At 36.1% G+C, this 24,470-nt stretch overlaps 2 protein-coding genes across 8 annotated transcripts in view; one reads left to right on the top strand and one right to left on the bottom strand.

The window, feature by feature from the left end:
- Window positions 1–4,908: 4,908 nt before the first annotated feature.
- LOC144979942 (uncharacterized) overlaps window positions 4,909–24,470 on the bottom strand; it is a 67,171-nt gene continuing 47,609 nt past the window's right edge. For all 7 annotated transcript variants that reach the window (XM_078927273.1, XM_078927278.1, XM_078927274.1 and 4 more), the window contains 4 exons: window positions 14,325–14,497; window positions 10,350–10,418; window positions 9,434–9,640; window positions 4,909–6,547 (listed from right to left, as the gene is read on the bottom strand). In XM_078927273.1, coding sequence (XP_078783399.1) covers window positions 6,321–6,547; window positions 9,434–9,640; window positions 10,350–10,418; window positions 14,325–14,497 — 676 coding nt within the window. In that variant the 3' untranslated portion in view covers window positions 4,909–6,320. The remainder of the gene's footprint in view (window positions 6,548–9,433; window positions 9,641–10,349; window positions 10,419–14,324; window positions 14,498–24,470) is intronic.
- LOC144979941 (uncharacterized) overlaps window positions 20,248–24,470 on the top strand; it is a 4,689-nt gene continuing 466 nt past the window's right edge. Inside the window, exons 1-2 of the mRNA XM_078927271.1 lie at window positions 20,248–20,862; window positions 22,585–24,470. The exon at window positions 22,585–24,470 is cut by the window's right edge and continues 466 nt beyond it. Coding sequence (XP_078783397.1) covers window positions 20,460–20,862; window positions 22,585–23,918 — 1,737 coding nt within the window. The 5' untranslated portion in view covers window positions 20,248–20,459 and the 3' untranslated portion in view covers window positions 23,919–24,470. The remainder of the gene's footprint in view (window positions 20,863–22,584) is intronic.

The following is a 24,470-nucleotide window of genomic DNA, read 5'->3' as shown; positions in this document are numbered from 1 at the left end:
GGCAGAATTTGCGATCATTGTCTTATAGCAGATATCAAATAATATAATAATTTAAGTTGTTCGTTGTCTTCTGTAATATGATATGGCTTTTGATTATTAGGTCCCGATCCAGCTGTGGGTGACGTAAAGCTGTGTCCTTGGAGATGGCTCTCTACTCACATTTTCTCATCGTACTCAGGTGTCAGGTGATGACAGAGTTGTCCCTGTAAAAAATACATTATTGAAAGAGTATCTTGAAGTACACGCGTCATCTCCCGTCCTACTTTCTATGTGTTGCTGTTGGCTAGGGGAGCCCACTAAAGATCTTCGCGCACATTCAAGTGGATATTGCTCTCTACAAAAGTTTACGTTATCATGTGTAAGGACGAGTTTTCTGGCCAAATGTTAAAATATGGGGTTTTCCAGAGTCCGGCATGCAGTACAAATATGTTTACATCTCACTGGTAAACTCATAGTCGGTCTTCCGCCAGGATTTGGGCAAAACAGACTTATAATATGCTTACATTTGGCTCATACGTAAGCCACATCAGGACAAAACAGACGTATATATTTACCTATAAATAGAACGCAGATGACGTCACTCAGGCCTTTGTTATTGTTTTTTGTCATTCACGTTTATGAGTAATTATCACTAAACTTTATTAACAAGACTATTAACGTTCAAGGTTACACATAGTTTTGTGTGATGGTCCGTTTTACTTTCGGATGGCAATGTTGTGAACTTCTTAGCCAAGCGCATGCTATCTATATCCGTCTGCCAAGTTCAAGGACAAAAATTCAACCACGGTCTAGACAAAAAAAAAAGACTCGTCTCATTTCAAAGCAAGAACAGAAAGTTCCAATATAGATAGAACGAAGATGAAGACAGTCTGGTCTTTGTTATTGCTTTTTGCCATCCACGTTTATGATTAATTCTCACTAAACTGTATTAACCAGACTATAAACGGTCTAGGTTACACATAGTTTTGTGTGTTGGTCCGTTATACTTCTGGGTGGCAATATTATGAGCTTCTTAGCCAAGCGCGTACTATCTATAGAGAAACTGAGTAAACGAGTTCGGGATTTTTTCCCTTCCTCTGCCATTTGTTTGATTAAAAAAAAGCTAACCAGAGAGAAAATAATCAATGATACGTTAGAAAGATTTCATCAATAATGATAAGGTGATTTTATTCAACAGGGTGATGCAAAAATATATACATTTGGAACATTAATAACTTTAATCAATTAATATGAACAAAATGAAAAAAAAGTAGTACAGTTTAAAAAAACAAAAAACTAGAATCTCTTCATGGACTATTTGTTACAGGGAATGACATAATAGTCGGATGGTGAAAAGGTTTGAACTGAGATATTGCCAGTGTAGTTACAAGGTAAATTTTTTATCCAAAAAGAGTTCTTAAATTTTTTACAGCTAGTCAAGTTGAAAGAGTATGAAATTTGTGAAAAATTGCGGGAAACTTTTCCCATACATCTGACCACTACTTCATGAAAGATTACCCGATTTACTTCAAATAAATATTAAAATGCCCAGGGGAGCATATTCTTTCAGAAAATGCAAAATATGCAAATCCAGACATTTTCACCTTCCGACTGATTATGTCATGCACTGACACATTTTATGTCTCAAACTCATCAAGAATGTGTTTAACAAAATTTTAAAATTATATTTATATCAATGTACATTAAAACAAGCCTATGTATCTCCGTGGTGCCATAATGCTTTATCAATGCTCCAAGCAAGCCAAATAGAACAAATTAAACCGTACAATTTGCCCGTTAGGCTCTATTTATGTACTTGTACTCCAACCATATCAATCAGCGTTTATAGAGAGGTTCTATTCTATACTTCAGTCAACTGGAATAATTATAAAGAGTCTTATCCTAAGACACAACGCAGGTGACAAAGATTTCAGATCAATGGCACCCATCTGATCAATTACCAGGCTCAATATCTCAGGATTTTGTTACAAGTAATTGTATCTACTATCTGACCCCAATTATCACATGCATCGTTAACAACAACAACAACAACAACAACAACAACAACAACAACAACAAAAACAACAACAACAATAACAACAACAACTACAAAGTACAACAGTACTCCGTTGGAATAATATGAAATTATCCTTGCTTCAGAGACCCTTTAGAACAATAAGATTTTATCCCGTTTTCAGAAGCACTATAAAGACAATTACTGATGTTTGCTAACATTTGGAGAGGCCGACATTAATCTATATGAAAGTTGTTTCTGCCATATCTATAAAATTATAACCGAATTATGTCAGTATTCTCATTAGTGACTTTGGAGAAAAAAAAAAGTAATCCAGATTTTTGTTCTGCAAAAGACAGCTCTTCCTTAAACCCAGTAGGAATAATAAACAATCTACTGTGCTGAGATATTTTTACAACGCGGCCTCTGGTTCAAAGCATAGTCCTTTTATATCAAGCCAATGTCTAGTATAGAACCATCACTTTCTCCAAAAAAACTGTGTAAGTTGGTGGTGGTGGTGGTGGTGGTGGTGGTGTGTGTGTGTGTGTGTGTGTGTGTGTGTGTGTGTGTGTGTGTGTGTGTGTGTGCAAACCTTTTAATTATAAATCTCACACAGCAGTCATTTACATTCTGAACACCCCGTTTAACTTGAAGCGAGATAAAACTGTGGCATAGTGGTTGATTAAGTCAACAATTATGGATTGAAAACTTTGAAAGTTGGTGCAAACACTGTACATAATAATTTTCCTAATCCAGAAATGTTGAAGGTGCTAACCGTAGCCTTCAAGAAAAAAGTATGCTATAATACAAGGAGATGACAAAAAAAAAAAAAGAAAAAAAACCCACAAAAAAACAAACAAACAAAAACACAAAACAAAAAAACAAACAAAAACAACAACAACAAACTGCACAGTAAACTGCATTAAATTGTAAAACCAATGGAATCAAAAAAAAATGTTTCCTTGAGCATTTTAAGAGCGAGCCACAAAGCAAAAGAGCCAATCTTTTTCACCCATCTACAATGTACTGAAAAGGGTGTAGATTGTAATAAAACTTGTGTAAATTAAAGCTTTTTTTTTGGGGGGGGGGGGGGGGGGGGTAAAATTTATCATAATCTACTTTCGTTTGATTGTCCAATGGTTAAAAATAAAAGTTCTTCACATAACATAATAACAATAAACGATTCACTCTATTTTCATTCATGTGGCGCGCAATCAAACCAGCAATAAACAAAAATGAATATATCCGCTTCAAAAAAGAACAAAATACCAATCACGGAACGTTTCGGGATCAAAACCCTTCTTCAGCAAAAAAAAAAAAAACCCAATAAAGACATATATAACATAAAAATATGCCCTTCCCTACAACATCATAAAATATCGTCGCCTAGGCATTCCACGAAGGAATATAGATAATCCATCAAACAGCATGCCTGATGTCAACAGGAATCACCCATGTTGTCCAAGTGAGCAAATTGGGGGTTTTATTGCTCAAGGAAAAAAACGAAAGTGCCTGAAGCGGGGCTCAAACCCGGGGCAGTGCAATAACTTAACCACTCGGCCACTTCACCACAAACATAAATACGTGTCTAAAAAGACCAGATCGACTAAATATTTCGAACGTCCTTTCTGTTGACGAACAATCTTGGAATGTTCCGTGTTTGGTATTTTGTTCTCTTTTAAAGATGTCCTATTCATTTTTGTTCATTACTTTTTACAGTCCACAACTTCTAGCAGCTTAGTATCAATCAAACCAGTATTGTGTCGCAGTAAGTAAGAAGCGTGAAGATGACTCTAAAATAAAAACGACTATATAGAATTTTAATTTTTGTCATTTTAACCCTCTCCTTACCACCCATAGGAAAATCATCACATTCGTTACGATGTAACCGACAATGTTCTCATTCTGATTTCTCTTGTACATCACACCATTTAAAGAAATGCTTTAATTACAGATATAAATACTAAACACTGTGTTGTAGAGCTCACTTGTTACTTTTTTGTTTGAGTAAGAACAGTCTATTTTTGTGCTGGGTGGGTGTGAATTTTCCGGGGAACTTCTAAAAATAGCTGGTAAGGAGGGAGTTAAGCAACTGTAGCTATCGTCTTCAATATAGCATATATATTTAACTCCAATCTCATACTTATGAAATTAAATTTAATATTTAACATCTAAAACCCAACCACGACATAATACCATTTTGAGGCGGCATATAATATATTTCATAATATAAAATGAGTACCAGAAGTGTCGACATTTGTTATTTGACAGGCTCAAAACTATGTCAAAAAACTGAAGTTGCAAACTGCTTCTTTTCATGCATTATATATAAAACAAGATAAATTCATTCAGGATTCACTCACAATACAGCTACTTATGACATTTTAATTGGTTGGCAAAAGAAATTTAACAACAACTAAGAATCACAGCCTAATTTCATATGGTGTTCAGTTTAGGTCAATAAGGGTTTATTCAAAGCGGTCCCAACGGCAGGACCAACCCAAAAGGTTCTTTAGATATGCGTGCGTCTGTAATTAATTTCACACTTGAGCAATTCAAATAAAAGCGTACATTTGGGTGGCATATAATGTACAACTAGTTTCTAAAAGCACAACCAAAGAATGTGATATTATTTGATTTTGTACAGATAACAATGGAATATTCTGAAGCAGGTGTGGTACACCAGATGCATGTACGCGTAATAAGACAATCGACTTTATGAAAAGACAATAATGGTGACAATTGGTGTTCACAGGCTTAAAGACTCAAAGACGAATATCTGAAATGAGTAGTACCAAACAGCACCAAACTAATTAGATAGAAACAGAATACAATATATATATATATATATATATATATATATATATATATATATATATATATATATATATATATATATATATATATATCAGCCTTCTTTGGTTGGTTATTGAATCTCTGAAATTCTGAAAGCAGGGCAGATATGCGACCGTAAAGCGACCAAAATTTCCCGACTGTATTTTGTTTAAATGTGCATTATGTGTTCATCTTCATGTGTTCAAATTTATTTTACAAATTGTGGAGGATTTGATTACAACATCATAAGTATGGTCGTTGTAAAGAATACAATAAAATAATGTTAAAATGAAAGAGAAATATGAGGCATAAATGTAGCTCATCCGCCCAGCGATCAGAAAGATTTCGAACCATACCTATCAAAGGAAGGTTGGAATTCCTGAACGTTTTTTATCGTGTTTTGCCGGGTAAAGTACGTGAGCGACTGTGTCAATCTGGTAATGAGTAGCATAAACCAGATTTGGAAACTTTTGCACGCCTAACAACAATCACGTAAAATGACAGCAAAACAATCAAATATGACTGCCAAACACCAAGCACATATGAATGCCTAAGAATTATCACATATTACTGCCAAACAACAATCACATAAAATGACTGCCAAACAACGATACATATGACAGCCTAACAACAATCACATATGACTGCTTAACAACAATCACGTATGCCTGCCTATCAACAATCACATAAAATCACTGCCTACTAACAATCACAAATTACTGCCTAACAACAAGCACATATGAATGCCTAAGAATTATCACATATTACTGTCTAACAACAATCACATATGACTGCCAAACAATAATCACATAAAATGACAGCACAACAATCACATATGACTGCCTAACAACAATCACATAAAATTACTGCCTAACAACAATCATATATGACTGCCTAACAACAATCACATATGACTGCCTAACAACAATCACATTAAATTACTGCCTAACAACAATCATATATGACTGCCTAACAACAATCACATATGACTGCTTAACAACAATCACATAAAATTACTACCTAACAACAATCACATATGACTGCCTAACAACAATCACATAAAAGTACTGCCTACCGACAATCACATAGTGCTTCCTAACAACAAGCACACATGTATGCCAAACAACAAGCACATATGACTGCCTAACAACATTCACATAAAATGACTGCCAAACAACAATCACATATGACTGCTAAACAACAATCACATATTACTCCCTAACAACAATCACAAATGACTGCCTAACAACAAGCACATATTACTACCTAACAAAAATCACAGAAAATTACCGCCTAACAATCACATAATATTACTGCCTAAAAACAATCACATAAAATTACTGCCTAACAACAATCACATAAAATTACTGCCTAACAACAATCACATAAAATTACTGCCTAACGACAATCACATTTGACTGCCTAACCACAATCACATATGACTGCCTAACAACTATCACATAATGAATCACACGAATCATCAACAAAGGAATCATTTGAAGCAGATAAAGTAGATGACTTCTCCAATGGTCAGTATTGTCAGCAGCAGGCAAAGGCCGGACAAGACTAGCTCAAAGATGACCACACCAAAGGCAAATGTGAGGAGTGTGGCGTTACACATGGCGTATGGCTCACTGGATAAGACGCCCACCGTTGTGACAGTGTTCTCAATTGCTTCATCGCCGATTTGGTTGTAAGTGCGTATGACGCATACACTCCCTGTAGATTAGAAAAATTCAATATCGTGTGTGAATGAAATACTGATTCTGCCATTAAGAAAATAAATATTTAATGCAAATTAAACTCATGAAAGAAAATGACCAGAACAAAATGCAAAAAAAAAAAAAAAAATCTTGCAAAACATCTTTACAGTTTACGCATTCTTTCTAATAGGATACAAAAGTGTGATGTGCAAAATACTGGTTCCAATCTGATTGAAAGTGTAAAGCCAATCTTCCGGAGGACTGGATGGATACATACATTGTGCAACTGATCTTCTGATTTCAGATTGATGGAATCTTATTTCCTAGCCTAAATAAATGCATGTCGTCAATAAGGTCATCCATCTACCCTCTTTTACACCCTGTTATCAATAAGAATCTGCCTATGCATTCTAATATTAAAATAGTTATGCCACCTTAGGATTTAATGTATAACCTATTCATTGGTTAAACAATGCCCAGAGAACTGGTTACACACTTCCAATGAGTTTTGGACCGGAAAAGAGAACACCCCGTCTTCTTTGCCCTTTCGATTAACATGCTTTAGTTTTAAGTAAGCTGACAATATGAAACCAAAATTGTATTTTATACAGTACAGGTCCAAATGTTAATAGCATTAACCCTCTCCTTACCACCTGCATCAACATCGTCCCATTTGTTCCGACACAATATACATTTTTCTTATTCAGATTTATTTTGTACATCACAAACTTTGAAGAATGATCTTTGTTTGATTAATAAAAATAATAAAGTTGTTTTGTAGAGAGATTGTTTGAATTTAAAAAATCTATTTTTCTGCTGGGTAAGCCTGACATTTTAGGAGAAATACTAAAATGGATCGGTAAGGAAAGAGTTAATAGCAATCTTATAGAACTCGTCACAGTCTACTGTCAGATCCTCATTAACTTCTGATAAGAGAGACGTAATATTATATATTATGAGCTTGACACACATAAAAGGATTTGAATTTTGCTGTCATTGCCATCCACCCGGTCACTGCATTCAACCATAGCCATCGTTAACTTATAGCCTGACACAAGAACCCACTAGGACTTATAGTTTGACGTCATTTTTTAAGTTCGTGCACCGTCTAGTTTAGTGAATTGTCGTTAGTAGAGCTCAAGGAAACAAGCGATTCCATTGGTTGAACTATTGAATACAACTCACGATTTGTTTTCTTTCGGGGTCAAAGACTTGTCTTTTGACGTCATTTTTTGGTCAGTGTCAGGCTATAAGTTTACGATGGCTACGATTCAATCTTATGATACATGATACCGTTTGGCTATGGATGCAACACAGTAGTCATTCACTTTACTATAAATCATTTATTATAAAAGTACAGAGGATACTTTTAGGACAAATTACGAGTATTTTAAGACCTATTTTATACGTAAATATTTATAGATTAAAACACAGTTTCCGTTATCTTGTTTTTGTTTTTCGTTCTATTGACGTCTTTGGAATGTTTTGTATGACCTGTTATTGTAGCATTAGTATTTGTATTGAAAAGGCGCTTAGAGCTGTTTGTATTGATGCTATACGTTTAGTTTTAAAAATTCACAACACCTGCCGGCAGGATATATAAAAATGTAACAAAACACACAAAACTATGTGGAACCTTAAACGTTTATAGTCTGATTAATACCATTTAGTGAAAATTACTCATATAAATGGCTGCCTTAAAACAATAACAAAGAACTGAGTGACGTCAATTTCGTTTCTTCTGTGATAGGAGTGATATAAATGATGATGATTATTATTATTATTATCATCATCATCATCATCATCATCATCATCATCATCATCATCATCATCATCATCATCATCATCATCATCATCATCATCATCATCATCATCATCACCACCACCACCACCACCATCATCATCATCATCATCATCATCATCATCATCATCATCATCATCATCATCATCATCATCATCATTATTATTATTATTATTATTATTATTATTATTATTATTATTATTATTGTCATCATTTTTCCCTCTCTAAAGGCAAAGCTTTCGAAGAAATGGTTTATAAAACGAAAGGGCTGTGTCATTTCTTTGAAATAACGCAGGCCTTCACATTGTGGACGTATCTTTCCTAACAAGTGGATCTGTGCAGAGTTTGTACAGAAAAGACTTAAGTTATAGAAAACATATAAGAAAAGCTTCCCCCTTTAAACATTGTTACTTTCAACATGACTTTATTGGTGTTGGAAGGGGCGAAATCAATGTTTAAAAACCCGCGAGTTTGTTGTAAATTAAAGGGCACAACTGTGTTAATTACAAAAATACTGAAGTCAATGCCAAATTGCATCCCTTGAAAAGGTATCGGTTCGTTCATTCATGTCTTCTTTTGTTCGTTTCTTCTCATCCCCTCTCCATCCTACTTTTTCTTTTTATTCCCCCTTCTCCCTCTCCTTCTTCTTTCTCATAATGATGATGATGATGATAATGATGATGATGATGATGACGATGATGATGATATCCATGATATGATGATGATGATAATAGTAATAGTTGATAGTTGCTACTAGAACTACTACTACTCCCACTGCTATTATTAGTAATAATACTACTATTACCACCACCACCACCACCACCACCACTACTACTACTACTACTACTACTACTACTACTACTACTACTACTACTACTACTACTACTACTACTCTACAACAACAACAACAACAACTACTACTACTACTACTACTATTACTACTACTACTACTACTACTACTACTACTACTACTACTACTACTACTACTACTACTACTACTACTACTAAAACTACCAACACTACTATTACTACTACTACTACTACTACTACTACTACTACTACTACTACCACTACTACTACTAATACTAATACTACACATACCAGCCAGCTGTAAAACGAGATGGATGAAATAGTAGACGAGGGAGACAAGATGTACTGGGGAGACGCGGTCATCGTTGAACTGTTGTCCATGGTATTTGAAGACGAGGAAGAGGAGGATCCCCACGAATAAAAGTAGGAGGAAGGAACTGACCAAAAGGTACACGGGGATGAATGACTCAAAAGGGCACTCGTTTATATACATGATGCCTGTGGAAGAAGAAGAAGAATGAAATATTGGAGTATTTATATGACCTGAAAATACCGAAAGAACATCTAAGGGGGGAATGGGAAGAGGGGCGGGGGGGGGGGGGGGGGGGGGAGGGGGGACTTTTTAAAGATTTAAAATCATAAAAGAATTCCACAAAAAAAACCCCTACAAACAAATCAAATCAAAGGAAAAAATAACCACCCCCCACCCCCCTTCCCTAAGAAAACCCCAGAAATCAAATAAGCAAACACACAATAAGTAAAACAATAAGAAATACGAATCAAACATGCATGAAAAATATCCTAAATAACAAAGAAGAAAAAACACACATAAAAAGTGTCCCTCAAACTCAGATGATTCGTGGGACACTCCATAGACAACTGAAGGCTACGGCAGCTGTCAAGGCATAACTTTGTGGTGAACTGTTACAACAGAGAGTTTTAACTGTAGACCTAACATGTCTCATAAATCAATAAACAATTAGAGAGTTGAGTAAAAATTTAGTACTCAGTACACGCACATTCCGATCATCGGACTACGTGGAACATTCGACATACGTTAATGATAAATATAGATGAGGGTGAGGGTGATGATGATGATGATGATGATGATGATGATGATGATGATGATGATGATGATGATGATGATGATGATGATGATGATAATGATGATGACGAAGATGAAGATGATTCCAAGGATCATACTCACCCATGACAATTTTTGTGACCAGGTATGAGATGAGGATGGTAAACCCCAAGAAGGCAAAGAATAATACACCTGTGGAGTGAAATCGACAATCATAATATATCAATAACAGTTATTAAAAAGTGAATCATTTGTGGTGAAAATGTCAAAACAGTCACACAAAAATAAAAAAAAGAGAGAAAGAAAAAGGAATAAAAGGAAAATAAAAATATTTCATCATCTGATAATCCTTCTTTTAAAATCGTTTAATATGTGGGTGTGGACGGTTCCGTCGAGTTATTATTACCACCAGGAGGTCAAAACTCACCTATTTTCATTTGCTTTATAATATGTGACCCTTCGTCTCAAAACGGTATTATGTCGGAACGAAGCATATGCTTAAAAGCCGAATTAAATGTTAAACTGGTCAAAAATATAAATTGTTGGCATTAGCATCCTAAAATATGGTGTCCATTCTTCTCAATAAAACATACAAACTCAACACAAGTCTGATATTTCTGGCTATAAATTCAATTTTCAATATCTTAGCCATCCCGACTTAATACCGTTTTGAGGCGAAGGGTCACATATGGCGACCACTCGGATCCGCAGCGCATTTTCCCTCTTCCCCAAGGACTTGTGGCGTAATGTCTATTCAGAATGGCGTTGTAACACGAGTTATACCGTTATATTCAGTCATGGTTTTTAACATTCGACTCATGGAATTCAAGTATTGAATGTCAACGTTAACATCTTTAGATGAAGCTCCGTGGTGACTTGTAATGTATGACATTTATATATGCTTTGGAGAACATTATATGGAAAAAAAGAAGCAAGTTGAAGTGCGCTGAAACGTTGAAACTCAAGAAATAAGCTAAATCAACATTTAGTTATACATTTCATTGTCATCATTTCGAATACTATTGGCGTTAGCTGTCGCTTGACTTTTTTACAAATTAGATACAAATGGAATCTTCTTTAATAATCAACTTCCGCTTATTACAAATGATAGCATGCGATCTAGACTTTTTGTTTTGTTTTATTATTGTTTTTGTTTTTCTTTATTTTTAAACTGACTTCTTATTCAGTGTTATTTGGGAGTAGAAAGCTGAGCGCTTTTCGCCTTATTATTTTTATTGAGTTTTTCCTAATGTCACTCGACTGACCGGATTGTTCCTATAGATAGTATGCAGATGACGTCACTCAGGCCTTTGTTATTGTTTTTGCTATCCGCGTTTGTGAGTTGTTCTCACTAAACTGTATTAACCAGACTATAAAAGTTCATGGTTACACAGAGTTTGTGTGTTGGTCCGTTATACTTCCGGATGACAATGTTGTGAACTCCTTGGCCAAGCGCATTCTATCTATTCCGACACTGCCATAAGCGGTGTGAATGAAATTACTGGTCAATATCTCGTAGATGAATTATTTGGATTCTAAATAGTTGGTATTGAATATGACGGCATTTGTTTGTGTTTGGCAAACAAGAACATCACACCACTGGCAGTCACACACACATACACACACCCACACACCCACACACAATATATATATATATATATATATATATATATATATATATATATATATATATATATATATATGTATGATCACATACATACAAACGTCCTCGCACCAACTCTCTCTAACTATATTATTATCATCTGTCTATCTCTTAAACAAAAGATACACACAATACCCAAACGTTCAGTGCATGTGCGTCTGTGTGTATCTATGATTGTGCTCCACTGACATCAGCACCGAGTAAAAGTAAATATTTGCACAGGGCGACATAACCCGATAATTAAATCATCTATTCCTAGAAATAAATAGGGCTGGGGTCAAAATTGTTCCGTACAGTCTATGTCAAAGTTTTACCAACAAGCACAGATATAGTAGCAAATCTAAATATTATAAAACTATTTTTTACAGATTCATTTTCGTGAAACGTGCAAATCTTTCTTTATCTTTAAAAAAAAAATTAAGGATAATTCTATAACCCATTGACACAAATATACATCCTTATTTACAAAATCTACTGGGGAAAAATGATGGTAGGTCAATTGAGGCCAGGAATAGCCATCTCACCCCACTGTTGCCAGAATAATTAGCGCGTACCTACATTCGTTATAATCGGACCGGTTTTGATTGCTCAAACGACTCATCTTGATCTATGTTAATTTACACAATTCAAATAGTACAATAATAGGCTTCAACAGTCGGGACGTCACTTCCCTCGTAATGACGCATGGTAACTTAGTAACTGGTTCTAAACGATCGAAACAATGGCGGACGCCCTTATGAAATACTTCTCCGTCGAGCATAAAAGTGTATCCAGAGGAGAAAAACAGTATAAATCTGATCATGCTTTGACTTTTATACATTCTGATAAGATGACATGTGTTATCGAAGTTATAGCAAGCATGCAGAATAAAAAGTACCGATTTTCTTTGTTGAGAACCAAGCTGCGCGTTGCTGAACGGACGTGACATCAGACTATTCAATCCAATTAAGATAGATCAGTGCCTGTTCGTAATAGACTTTATTTCCCCGCAACTATTGCGGGTTTTCTACTAGTTTACACAAATTGTTAAAGGATTATTATAGACATGACTGTAATCTCTGCGTTGCACTCTTTCCCTCTACTATCGAAACTTTTCTTTTCCGTGGTATGCTCTTGCAGGGTGCTATAAACAAAATTCCCTGCTCTATAAAATCTTGTATGACCAGGTTTCAAAATTCTGCGAATAAGATGAATAATCTTTAATCAAACCGAAAAACAATATTGATTTACGTAAATGGCTTCAACAGTCATGACATCACCTCCCTCGTAATGACGCATAGTAACTGGTTCTAAACTTTCGGAACAATGGCGGACGCCTTTATGAAATACTTCTCCGACGAGCATAAAAGTGTATCCAGAGGAGAAAAACATTATAAATCTGATCATGCTTTGATTTTTATACATTCTGATAACAGGACTTGTGAAAAAGTTCTAGCCAGATTGAAGAATAAAAAGTACCGATTTTATTTGTTTAGAACCACGCTGCTCGTTGCTGGGCGGATGTGACATCAGACTATTGAATCCTTACCCAGAAACCTACAGTTGCCTGTTTGAGATCTGGTCCTCATTTGGCTAGACAAATTGTATTGGCGGCTAAGCGGTGAGGTACATCATCTTGAAACAAAGAAGCGATGTTGAACGTGGTCAGAGACTGGATGAGCGAAACTTATTTCAAACTCTGCCCCCCGGCATTGTGATTTTGGTTCAGGTACTTCTTACAGATTACTCCACAAGACCCAGGCGTGAAAGAGTACCAAAAGCAGTCGCGGATATTGCAAGATACCATGTACAAAATGGATGCCTATCAGAGTACTGTATCAAATGGAAACTTAGCTTCATTAAGCGAGCAGGCGATTAAATAAAGCATTGTAGACTCATTTGGGGATATTATAGTAATGCTCTATTTCATTGTTCACATTTTAAAGCATATAACATTTCATTGGGCACAAAGCATTATATAAAGCCGTAAATTTTCATTGAGTTAGAGAGACTTGACCTTACTGCTCATTTCAAGGCGTAGAGTTACGGCTAAAACCTGGACTATTACTGACTGGCACAGAAGACAAATTTGGCCCAAGAGATAACAAAAGAAATGTTCAATGTGTTTCTTCAATCAGTTATAGGTTGAACTATAATACTTAAGGTTAGTCGTCCAAATATTAAATAAAATAGATATTTTTTTAAAAAACAGACAAACAAACAAACAAATAAATAAATAAATGAATAAATATATCAATAATTAAATAATAAATAAATAAATAATAAACAAAATAGATAATAAAAAAACAGACAAACAACCAAACAAATAAATAAATAAATAAATAAACAAATAAATATATAAATAATCAAATAATAGATAAATAAATATTAAATAAAATAATAAATAAATAAATGAAGAAATAAATAAATAAACAACCATCTCAAAGACAACTTACATTTTCCAGCCGGTGTTCGCAGCTGTCGTTTGAGCCATGCTTTTTTATACTGTTCACTGCAGCCGTTGGGCGTTGTAGATGTCGGCGCCGTCCCTGTAAGTGGAAGGGACACAGCTACTGCCTCCGTTTGGGAACCCCCTGTCATGGCAGTCATCTCGGTGGGCTCGTCAGCACTGATGAGTAAAACGTTTCAAAAGTTTTAGTTTAACACCATTTATCAACCCAATTACCCTTTTATAGATAGTATGCGCATGGCCAAGAAGTATAACGGACCAACACACAAAACTATGTGTAACCTTGAATGTTTATTGTATGGTTAATACACCTTAGTGAGAATTACTAATAACGCGGATGGCAAAAAACAATATCAAAGACCTGAGTGACGTCAACCTCATTTTTCTATACGGTTGTGAAACGTGGACACTTGACAATTAATGTACTAGGAGGTTAGAGGTATTTGAGATGTGGATGTATAGAAGAATGTTGAGGCTATCATGGACAGCCATGTTTTCTCGAACGAGGAAGTGTTGGAGAAGATGAGAAAGGGAAGAATGTTGATCGATACCGTCAGAAATAGGCAGTTACGGTTTCTAGGACATGTGTGGAGAAGAGACGGAATAGAAAAGTTGGTAACATCTGGGATGATCGAAGGAAAGAGAGCTAGAGGAAGACAAAGAATGACATGTTTGAATAACCTAAGAATGGCCAAAAGTGATTTTAAAAACAACACAGATTTCATGGGCACCGCAGAGGATCGCGATTCGTGGAGACAGATGACCGGCAACGTGCTCAAGAGTACAGGCTACGGTTGATGATGATCAGCCCAACAACATCTAGGTCCCTACGCCTTGGCACTCCCTGATGGAATAAAGATAAGCCATCAAACAGTATGTCTGATGCTAACATGAATCACCCATGTTGTCCAAAGTGAGCAAATGCGGCTATGTGGTCTTGTGGTATGACACTCGCTTATGGATCGGAAGGTCCTGGGTTCGAGCCTCGCTCGGTGCATAGTTGAGTCCTTGGAAAGGCTCTTTACTCACATTCTCTCACCGTACACAGGTGTAAAATGAGTACCTGGCCGTTAACAGCGTTGTCTCTGTCGGAAAAAAAATGTAATATCGCCTAAAAGACACCATGTCCCATTCTAAATGTTACGTGTTGCTGTTGGTCAGGGACCCTTTGTAAAGCGCTTTGAGCACGTTTAGTGGATATTGCACTATATAAAAGCTCACGTTTTTTGTTGTTGTTTTTTTTTGTTTTTTTTTTTTTGTTTTTTTTTTCAAACTGGGGGTTCCTAATCTTGCCCAAGGGGAAAACAAAACACGAAATTGCCCGAAGCGGGGCTCGAATCTGGATTACAGGGCAATGCCTTAACCACTCGGTCACTTCGGCTTGGGTTGCTAGAAAACAAACAAACAAACGTTTGCTACTCTATTGTGCAATATACACTAAATGTATTCATAGCGATTTACGTGGAGGGCAAAATATTATATGACCTGCCATTTGTACAAAAGAATGGTAGAACTTTGATCCAGACACAAAGAGTGACTAAAACACAGAAGAAAAAAACATGTCAGTATCTATCGGGTTTGAACCTGAGATTGAAGAAATTAAAACGCGAGACCATTTATATCGTACAATATCAACTAAACGCGCTTACAGCGCTTTACAATGTGTCCCAAGTCAACAGCAACACTTAACATGTAAGACGAGACATGATGCCTGTTAGGCGATACTAAAATGCTTTTTTATCTGACAGAGACAACACTGTTGATGGCCAGGTACTCATTTTACACTTGGCTAAGTACGGTGAGAGAATATTATGAGTTAAGAGTCTTGTCCAAGGACTCAATTATGCACCACTCAGTGGCAGCAGTTCTTTATCAAGAGCGAACTTTAAACATCTCGATGGTAGACAGTAGGTAGCATATGGAAGATCACGCTTTGATTTTTTTTTTCTATCGAGGGATTTGTCAAGAGTCTTGTCAAAGGACTCAATTATGCACCACTCAGTGGCTGCAGTTCTTTATCAAGAGCGAACTTTAAACATCTCAATGGTAGATAGTCGGTACCATATGGAAGATTAAACTTTCGATTTTTTTTTCTATCGAGGGACTTGGTGTTCCTGTTTCAGACTGCGACTATTTGGTTATGTTAAAGCCATGTCTGAGAGGCGGTTAGTAAAACGGAAATAATTTGTTTTTGAGCGATGATATATTTCCCTTGACAGGATTTTAATATATATATATATATATATATATATATATATATATATATATATATATATATATATATATATATATATAATATATATATATATATTGTAGTTTTATATCAACATAATTATTTTGGGTTAACTTATGTGTTTATAACCAATCGAGCGCAGTTCTCTTTGAAGAATTCTATGCATAGTGTATATATAACCCATCGTATCAAAACGGTGTTACGTCGGGATGAACTAAAAGCAGGAAACTAATAATAATTTTTTTTTTAAATTAATTTCCTTTATTCATCCCCAAGGGAAAATTTGTCTTTAGGGTCTATTCCACGGGAAGACGGGAATAACCAAAGCGTCAACCGCAGTGCAGCGCCTCAAAGTTAGCTAGACAGGGCGAGGTGGGTAGTCGAAATCGGTACCAACAGCAACGACAATAAGAAGTAGAACAATAACAACAGCAACAATAACAAAAACGAAAAATGTGGATTAAAAAAAAAAAAAAAAAAAAAAAAAAAAAAAAAAAAAAAAAAACCCACAAAAAAAAACAAAAAAAAAAACGAACCCACAAAAAAAAACGAACACACAAAAATTAAACAGCATAAAATAGAAGAAAAAAAAACAAAACACAACAATCCTACAAGAAGTCGGCCCTATCTACTTTAATAGATCAATAGGCCTACACATTACACATCACTACACCCAACAGTCGGTTTGGGCCTTTATCGGCTACAATCTATCATATTATAACTTATATAACACGGCCACGCACTTGACCTCAGATAACAATACTATAGCCACTATTTCAACACTTCAGTAACTACACTACCTATAGAGGTTAAATTCACTTCCTCAATTGTGACAAAATTATCAAAACAAGATCCGCGTCCATTTATGCGAAATCATTGGTATATGAAACTAGAGAATTTATATAGCGCAATATCCTCGAAACGAGGACCCCAGTAAACAGATAAGAGTGTGCTCATTTAGTATCTAAAATAATTGGATTCAATAGTCTGATGTCACGTCCGCCCCGTACGAGCAGCTTGGTTCTAAACAAAGAAAATCGGTACTTTTTATTCTTCATGCTGGCTAAAACTTTTTCACATGTCATGTGATCAGAATGTATAAAAGTCAAAACATGATCAGATTTGTAATGTTTTTCTCATCTGGATACACTTTTATTCCCGTCGGAGAAGTTCTTCATTGGGGCGTCCGCCATTGTTCCGATAGTTTAGAACCAGTTACTAAGTTACTATGAGTTATTACGAGGGAAGTGACGTCAAGACTGTTGAAGGCTATTGAGTTTATAATTTAAAGAGCAATTTTCAAACTCAAGAGTACATTGAATGCAAGGCTGGACAGGGCAATCTAGTTACTACATGGAGAGGAGGAGAGCGGTCCCCATTTTAAGACGAAGAATAGAGAGAACGAAATTGACGCCACTCAGCTCTTTATTATAATCGTCTTTAAAGACCCTGTTAATGATTAGTTCTCACTAAATTACATCAATCGGATTATAAAAGTTAAGGATTACACATCGTTTTGTGTGCTGGTATTATCTAACTTGGCTGGCGGATGTTGAGAATATTTTACCTAAACGCATAGCATCAATACGAACTGCAGCAATTGATACATCGCAACCAGAAAACATTATAATATTATCTTCATAGACATTGTGATTATTACGGTTGCTCCTTAGATTACAACGTTATTACTATTTATTGTGACTCGCCGTGTCTCTGGTAATGTAAATGGTGCTGCTCGAAGCTCGAAGAAATAAATAACAATGTGAAATTGAATGTAAGCTTCAATTTAATATACGAAAACAGATAAAATGGAAGTTTCCGGTTTCCCCTTTATCAACAAAACAAGATGAATTAAACAGTACAGACGCATGCGATAATGTGGTAGTGGCGTTGTTAAGATGAATAAACAAAAACATTGATCATTTGATTTTTGCAATTTAAGAATCAAAACCCACTCTTATTCTTCACTGTAGCATTTATATTTCCTTAATTTTTGTGTGTAAAGAAGCTTCAAAGTCCATTTGTTCCGACATAAAAACCGTTTCGAGAGGTCCCGGTCATATTTCTATTTTGTATTTCGGCCAAGTGGGCTGTTGAGAGGGGGATTAAGGATTTGAATAGAGGCTCACCAGAAGGACAAGTAGGAAATAGCCGGCATTAGAATGGCCTTACATATTATTATAAGTTGAACTGCACATACATAACACCTTGTATGTCTGATATCACATCATAGATCTAGGCCTAACATAAAATTTAGTGCCAGAATGTGCGGGCCAGCAGAATGCCGTATTTAAAAAAAATTTAAAAATTAACCCTTTCCATAATTAACCTGCCATTTTCAGAATTTTCCCCAAAATTCCACCCCCACCCAATACAAAAATATTTTTTTTCTCACTCAAACAGAAAAGCAACAAATACATTCTATGCATAATATTGATCAGAAAAACGAAGTCTACAACACTGTCTCATTTTTTAAATAGCTATAATAAAACATTTTTCTTTGAATTATGTTATTTCCAAAAGAAATCTGAATGATAAAAAAGCTGGTTGGATCGTAACGAATGTGACGATTTCCTTAAGGTTGGTAAGGAGAGGGTTAAGTCGTATAACATATTTTGCCAGCCAAGAAATTGTGTTACAAAAAAGAACGAGCTTCAATAATCGTTGATTGTTATTGTTATTGTTAGAATTTAAAAGAAACAACAGGGGGGCGGGGGGGGGGGGTGGGGGGGATCTTAATATGCCGAAAGGAAGAAAGACGAAAATGAATGAGACCCTACCAGTTTCTCTCGAAAGAAATAACTATTGACAAAATTAAACATGGAAATATGTATGGTCACCATCATATTATGATAGCCGTGTCGGCCTGACGGAAAAAGGCCTTTTTCATGAGGTCCCGATCGTCCTATTATCCGATGTCTCACACTATCTGCTATCCCATTTAAAAGGGCAGTGATTATAACATTATGAGGCCTACCTGTATACCTATTGGACGGACCCAACCCCCCCCCCCCCCTCTCTATCTCTCTCTCTCTCTCTCTCTCTCTCTCTCTCTCTCTCTCTCTCTCTCTCTCTGTGTGTGTGTGTGTATATATATGTGTGTGTTTGTGTGTGTGTTGGTGTGTGTGTGTGTTGGTGTGTTGTGAAGATAACGATCGCGTGGGATATTGAGACTGATCATGCAAAGAATTACTGACTGATTCAATAGAAATCTCACGATAACCCCCCCCCCCCCCCCCCCACCTATCCCCAACCTCGTGTTATTTTTAAGTATAAAAAATATGTTGGTGTGTCACCCACTTACTTATGATCTGAAATAGTAACGTTTTAGCTGCAGTCCTCGGATAAGGAAGTATATCAAATACTATTTTATGTTAAGTATATATCTAAACATATATATATATATATATATATATATATATATATATATATATATATATATATATATATATATATATATATATATATATATATATATGAAGAGTTTTTTTTCCAAAATGCGACATACGCCATTTTCAGGGATTGAGAGAAGCGGCTCAGATTCACTTCATGGGTGATAAAGCTTTGCCCTTTCAAAAATATTTCCGTCCAAATCGCGACATAACTTTAATTAAACGTGTATTTAATTCTACTTTTTTCCAAAACGAGATATAGGACTGCAATGTTTTATTCCAAAATGAGACATAACCAGAGCCAATCAAAGACCGTGAATGGTGTTAATATTGACCAGTCGTAATTCGTTATGTTTTTGGCTCGGAACTGGTATCATGGATGCGCCCATTGGCGTAGACCGTAGATAACCATTCACTCGTTCAACTTCGTACCGCTAACACCATTAACATACATTTTTAACCGCTCCTAACTTCGACTATTCAATTTTGAGAGACAATGGAAGTTTTTGATAACATAAACGAAACTGCACAGCGGACAGACCGAGGGAGGAAAAGGAAAGAAACAGCTAGGGCATACAAGACAGTAGGCAAGATGAGACGGGCCAATGGAGGCTACATTCCGACTGTTTCTTGCAACCACGTTTCAACTCCTTTGTGTTGTGCAGATCAGCTGAAGCCAGAGTCACTCGTCCAAATGTTCGAGACATTTTGCTCCCAGAGCAGCCATGCTGACCAAAACAGCATGTTGATATTCTTGATGGACGTGTCAGCTCCTTCAAGGGCCAGGATCGATGAAACAGAGAGGAAAAGAGGCCGTGATGTTACCATCAAATACAATGTGGTCACCTCAACAAGCGGGAGATTGCCTGTATGCAAAGCATCCTTCATGTCCATCCTCAGTAAGTTGTCATTTCCTTTTTTATTATAATATTATCGAATTGCAAAGGCTCTCTCATTCAGTTATCTTACTTTGACTTTGATCCGTATCCAACATCAAACACTCTAACTCAACTCTAACCTATTTTTCTTTGTTCTCACTCAACTTGGATCTAGTGCCCACTCTTTCTTCTGTTCCACTGTTTTAATTATTCTTTTTGCTGATTTATTGCCTAGTGCATCACTATTTATGTTATGATAATGATTACGTTATTTTCGTATTGATCACTTAGACTTAGTCTAAGTTAAAGTGAAAGTAGAAAGAAAATTAAATAGAGCTTAGGACATGGTAACGTCTTCATTATTTATAATGAACATAGAGTAAAGCCATGTAATGTAGGAAGGTGAGTACTAAGTCCTGCCATCGAGATGAGTGCATTGTTTATAGATAGTATGCAGATGACGTCACTCGGGCCTTTGTTATTGTTTTTGCCATCCGCGTTTGTGAGTTGTTCTCACTAAACTGTATTAACCAGACTATAAAAGTTCATGGTTACACAGAGTTTGTGTGTTGGTCCGTTATACTTCCGGATGGCAATGTTGTGAACTCCTTGGCCAAGCGCATTCTATCTATAAAATACCATAAAAATCATTTCATGGTATGGGGGGGGGGGGGGTATACTTTTTTATTGCTGTTGTGAGTGGACATTCACACCACGTGGCATGAATGAATATTTATTTTTATATCTCACCTTGTGTAGTTTGGACCACTGATATGAAGAAGAATCATGTTCATAATAGTAATAGTAGTAGATAAAGATTTTGTTAACAAAAATGAAGTGCTAATAGTAATAGTCTTAATGTTTTCATGATGCTACAGTTTTCAAGGTAATAACTGGTAACAAATTTAGGATTACTTGTTAAAAATTTGTTACAAATTGCGGACAAAAATTAAACAGCACGTTTTGCTAATAAATTAAAGAAATGATGTCGAGGAGAGACAACCAGAAATAAAATCGTGGAGCGACGATCAGAGACCGCAACACTATGCAGAAAGCGATGGAAACTACAGTCGTATTGTGACTAACGTTGAGATTGTAGTCAGAATGAAATAAGCGCTCACAGCTCTATGATTAAAGAGCATTGACAAAGCTATTAAAAAAGCTTTTGAGAGGTCATTGTGAAGTCAAAAATTGTTTATTTTTCTAAAAGTCGCCATTTTTTTTCATAATAAAGTATAAAGATAGACACACATTTAAGGAAGGTAGCATGTGTGCCATATTGCATGAAGATTTGAGGGGACACAATAGCTTATCCTTAACTTAATTAAAATTCCCTTCACAATTGGCATACAGCTTAAGGAGGCTGCTTGGGGGGGGGGGGGGGGAGGGTGTCTTTACAGTAAATGAGTACCTAATTTAATTTTCACTTAAGTTTCTGCAGCCCCGTGGCGCAATCCATCATCTCATAGTTCATTGGTTTACTACCTATCTGTGGTTTTAGTCGTTTGTTATTGTCTTTTTTTTTATTGTTTACTTTTTTTTGTTCTCACAAGCTAGATTTTTAAAATGCTTTTTCTGTTTTGAATTTTGATTTTATTATTCGTGTCTAAGGAAAAGTTGTGGGGGATTGAAGCTTGTGTGTGTAGGCATCTATAACATTATAATTTCTCTTGCTTGATACTTTCTTCATATACCCCTTTATCTCAATGTAACATCTTTCCTCTATTTTTTATATCCTTACAGATGTCAAGAAGGATCGTCTCAGTCGTCTTGCAAATAATTTCCTTAAGGAAGGCGCACCGAGAAAAGAGCGTCGCGGTGGCAGCAGACAAACCCCAGAGATGGTTGAGTTTAAAGAGTCAATCGTTTCTCATATTGAAACATTCACGTGCAGAGCCAGCCATTATGCACGTCGTGGAGCTCCTGGACGGAAGTATCTACCCAGTGACATGAATGTTGCCAAGATGCGCCAACTCTTTAATGAGCAGAATCATCGACAGGCTTCCTATGCCTTATATTATTCAATATTTTTGCATCGATTCAATCTGGCTTTTGGGCACCCGGCCAAGGATATATGCAGTGATTGTCTGCGATTCCGGATTCAGTTGCGCCAAGATTTACCTGAAGCACAAAAGCGAGCAAAGGCAGTCGCTTTTTTGCTTCATAGGCGACGTGCCAGGAAATTTTATGACTTAATGGACAACGTTGACGATTCATTAACACTATGTTTTGATGTAATGGAGAACCTTGTTCTCCCTAAAACTTCGATTGGACAGGCGTATTATTCACGTCAGCTATATATGTATGTTTTTGCTGTCGTGCGTCATGAAGGACGAGGACAGTCTGTTCCATTAAGGAATGTTTTCCTTTATACGTGGATGGAGACACAGAATAAAAAAGACTCAAATGTCATTGCATCCGCAGTTGAGCATGCTTTAACTGGTTTCGGTGAAAGCTTTCAGGGCAGGAAAGTCAGATTATTTTCTGACTCGTGTTTTGGACAAAACAAAAATTTCAGTATGGTGTCGATGCTGCACTCATTCAGGAAACGACATATTCCAAATAGTTCTATTCAATATTTTTTTCCAATTCGTGGCCACAGTTATCTGCCAGCTGACAGGGTATTCGGACGTATTGAGCAGGACATCAGGAAAAAAGCTCTTATTTTGCTGCCATCCGAATACATTGACATCTTAAAAAGACATGGCACTGTTTTTCAGTATGGAAAGGATTGGTTTGTGAAGGACTATAAAAAAGAAGTGGCGTCGTTTTTAAAGACTCAAAAGGGCTTCAGAGTGAGTGATGCCAGGGTGTTACAATTTAACAATGATAAAGTTGGCTTTAAGTCAGTGTATGAGGGACCATTTTGTGAACATTCGATTCTGAAGAAGGGGAAGCGTTGGGTTGACTTTGTCCCTGAGGTGATTGGAGATATTTCTTGTGTGAAAGAAGAAAAGAAGACGGACGTTTGCAATTTATTGGACAGTCTTGGTGTCAGTAATGATGTCAGGGCACAGTATGATAGTTGGCTCCTATCAACTTCTGTTACAGAGGATCCAGAATCTGATGAAGATTAGATTTACTGTGTTTATATAATTTTTTATTCCCTTTTCCATATCCATTGTTTTTATGAGTCTTATGCTTTGTGTCCTGTATGGTGTTTTTTTTAATGGCTGTTTACACCAGACCATTTAATTATTCAATCAGTTTTGGTTGGCTTAAGTTTTCCTTTGGGTATTTTTGTCATATTTCATACATTTAATGCCTACCTGTCTGACTACATACTTAAATCTTGTGATTATGTCCCTCTCTGTGGATTGACAGAAGGTCTTTTTTTTTAATGGATTGCTATTCCACACCCGAAACTCAGGTGTATCTTTTCACCAGGTTATTCGACACCCAAAGTCTCACATGCGCATGTTGAGAGTTAGCTATCCTCAACAACACGTGAATTTATCAGCACGAAAATTTTGGGTTTTGAATTACGTTCCCTTTTTTTAATTGCTGTTGACACCAGGCTATTCTTTTAAATTTAATTAATCCATCAGTTTTGTTTTCTAGAGTTTTTTTTTTTTTTTTTTTTTTGGGGGGGGGGGGGGGGTATTTAGCATAGTATTTTTTTTTCAATC

Source organism: Berghia stephanieae, chromosome 9, assembly GCF_034508935.2.
Source record: "Berghia stephanieae isolate SIO BIC M18660-M18661 chromosome 9, UCSD_Bste_1.3, whole genome shotgun sequence".
NCBI classification, from domain to species: domain Eukaryota; kingdom Metazoa; phylum Mollusca; class Gastropoda; order Nudibranchia; family Aeolidiidae; genus Berghia; species Berghia stephanieae.
Note: the sequence above shows the minus strand (reverse complement) of the source record. Positions and strands in the feature narration are given on the sequence as shown.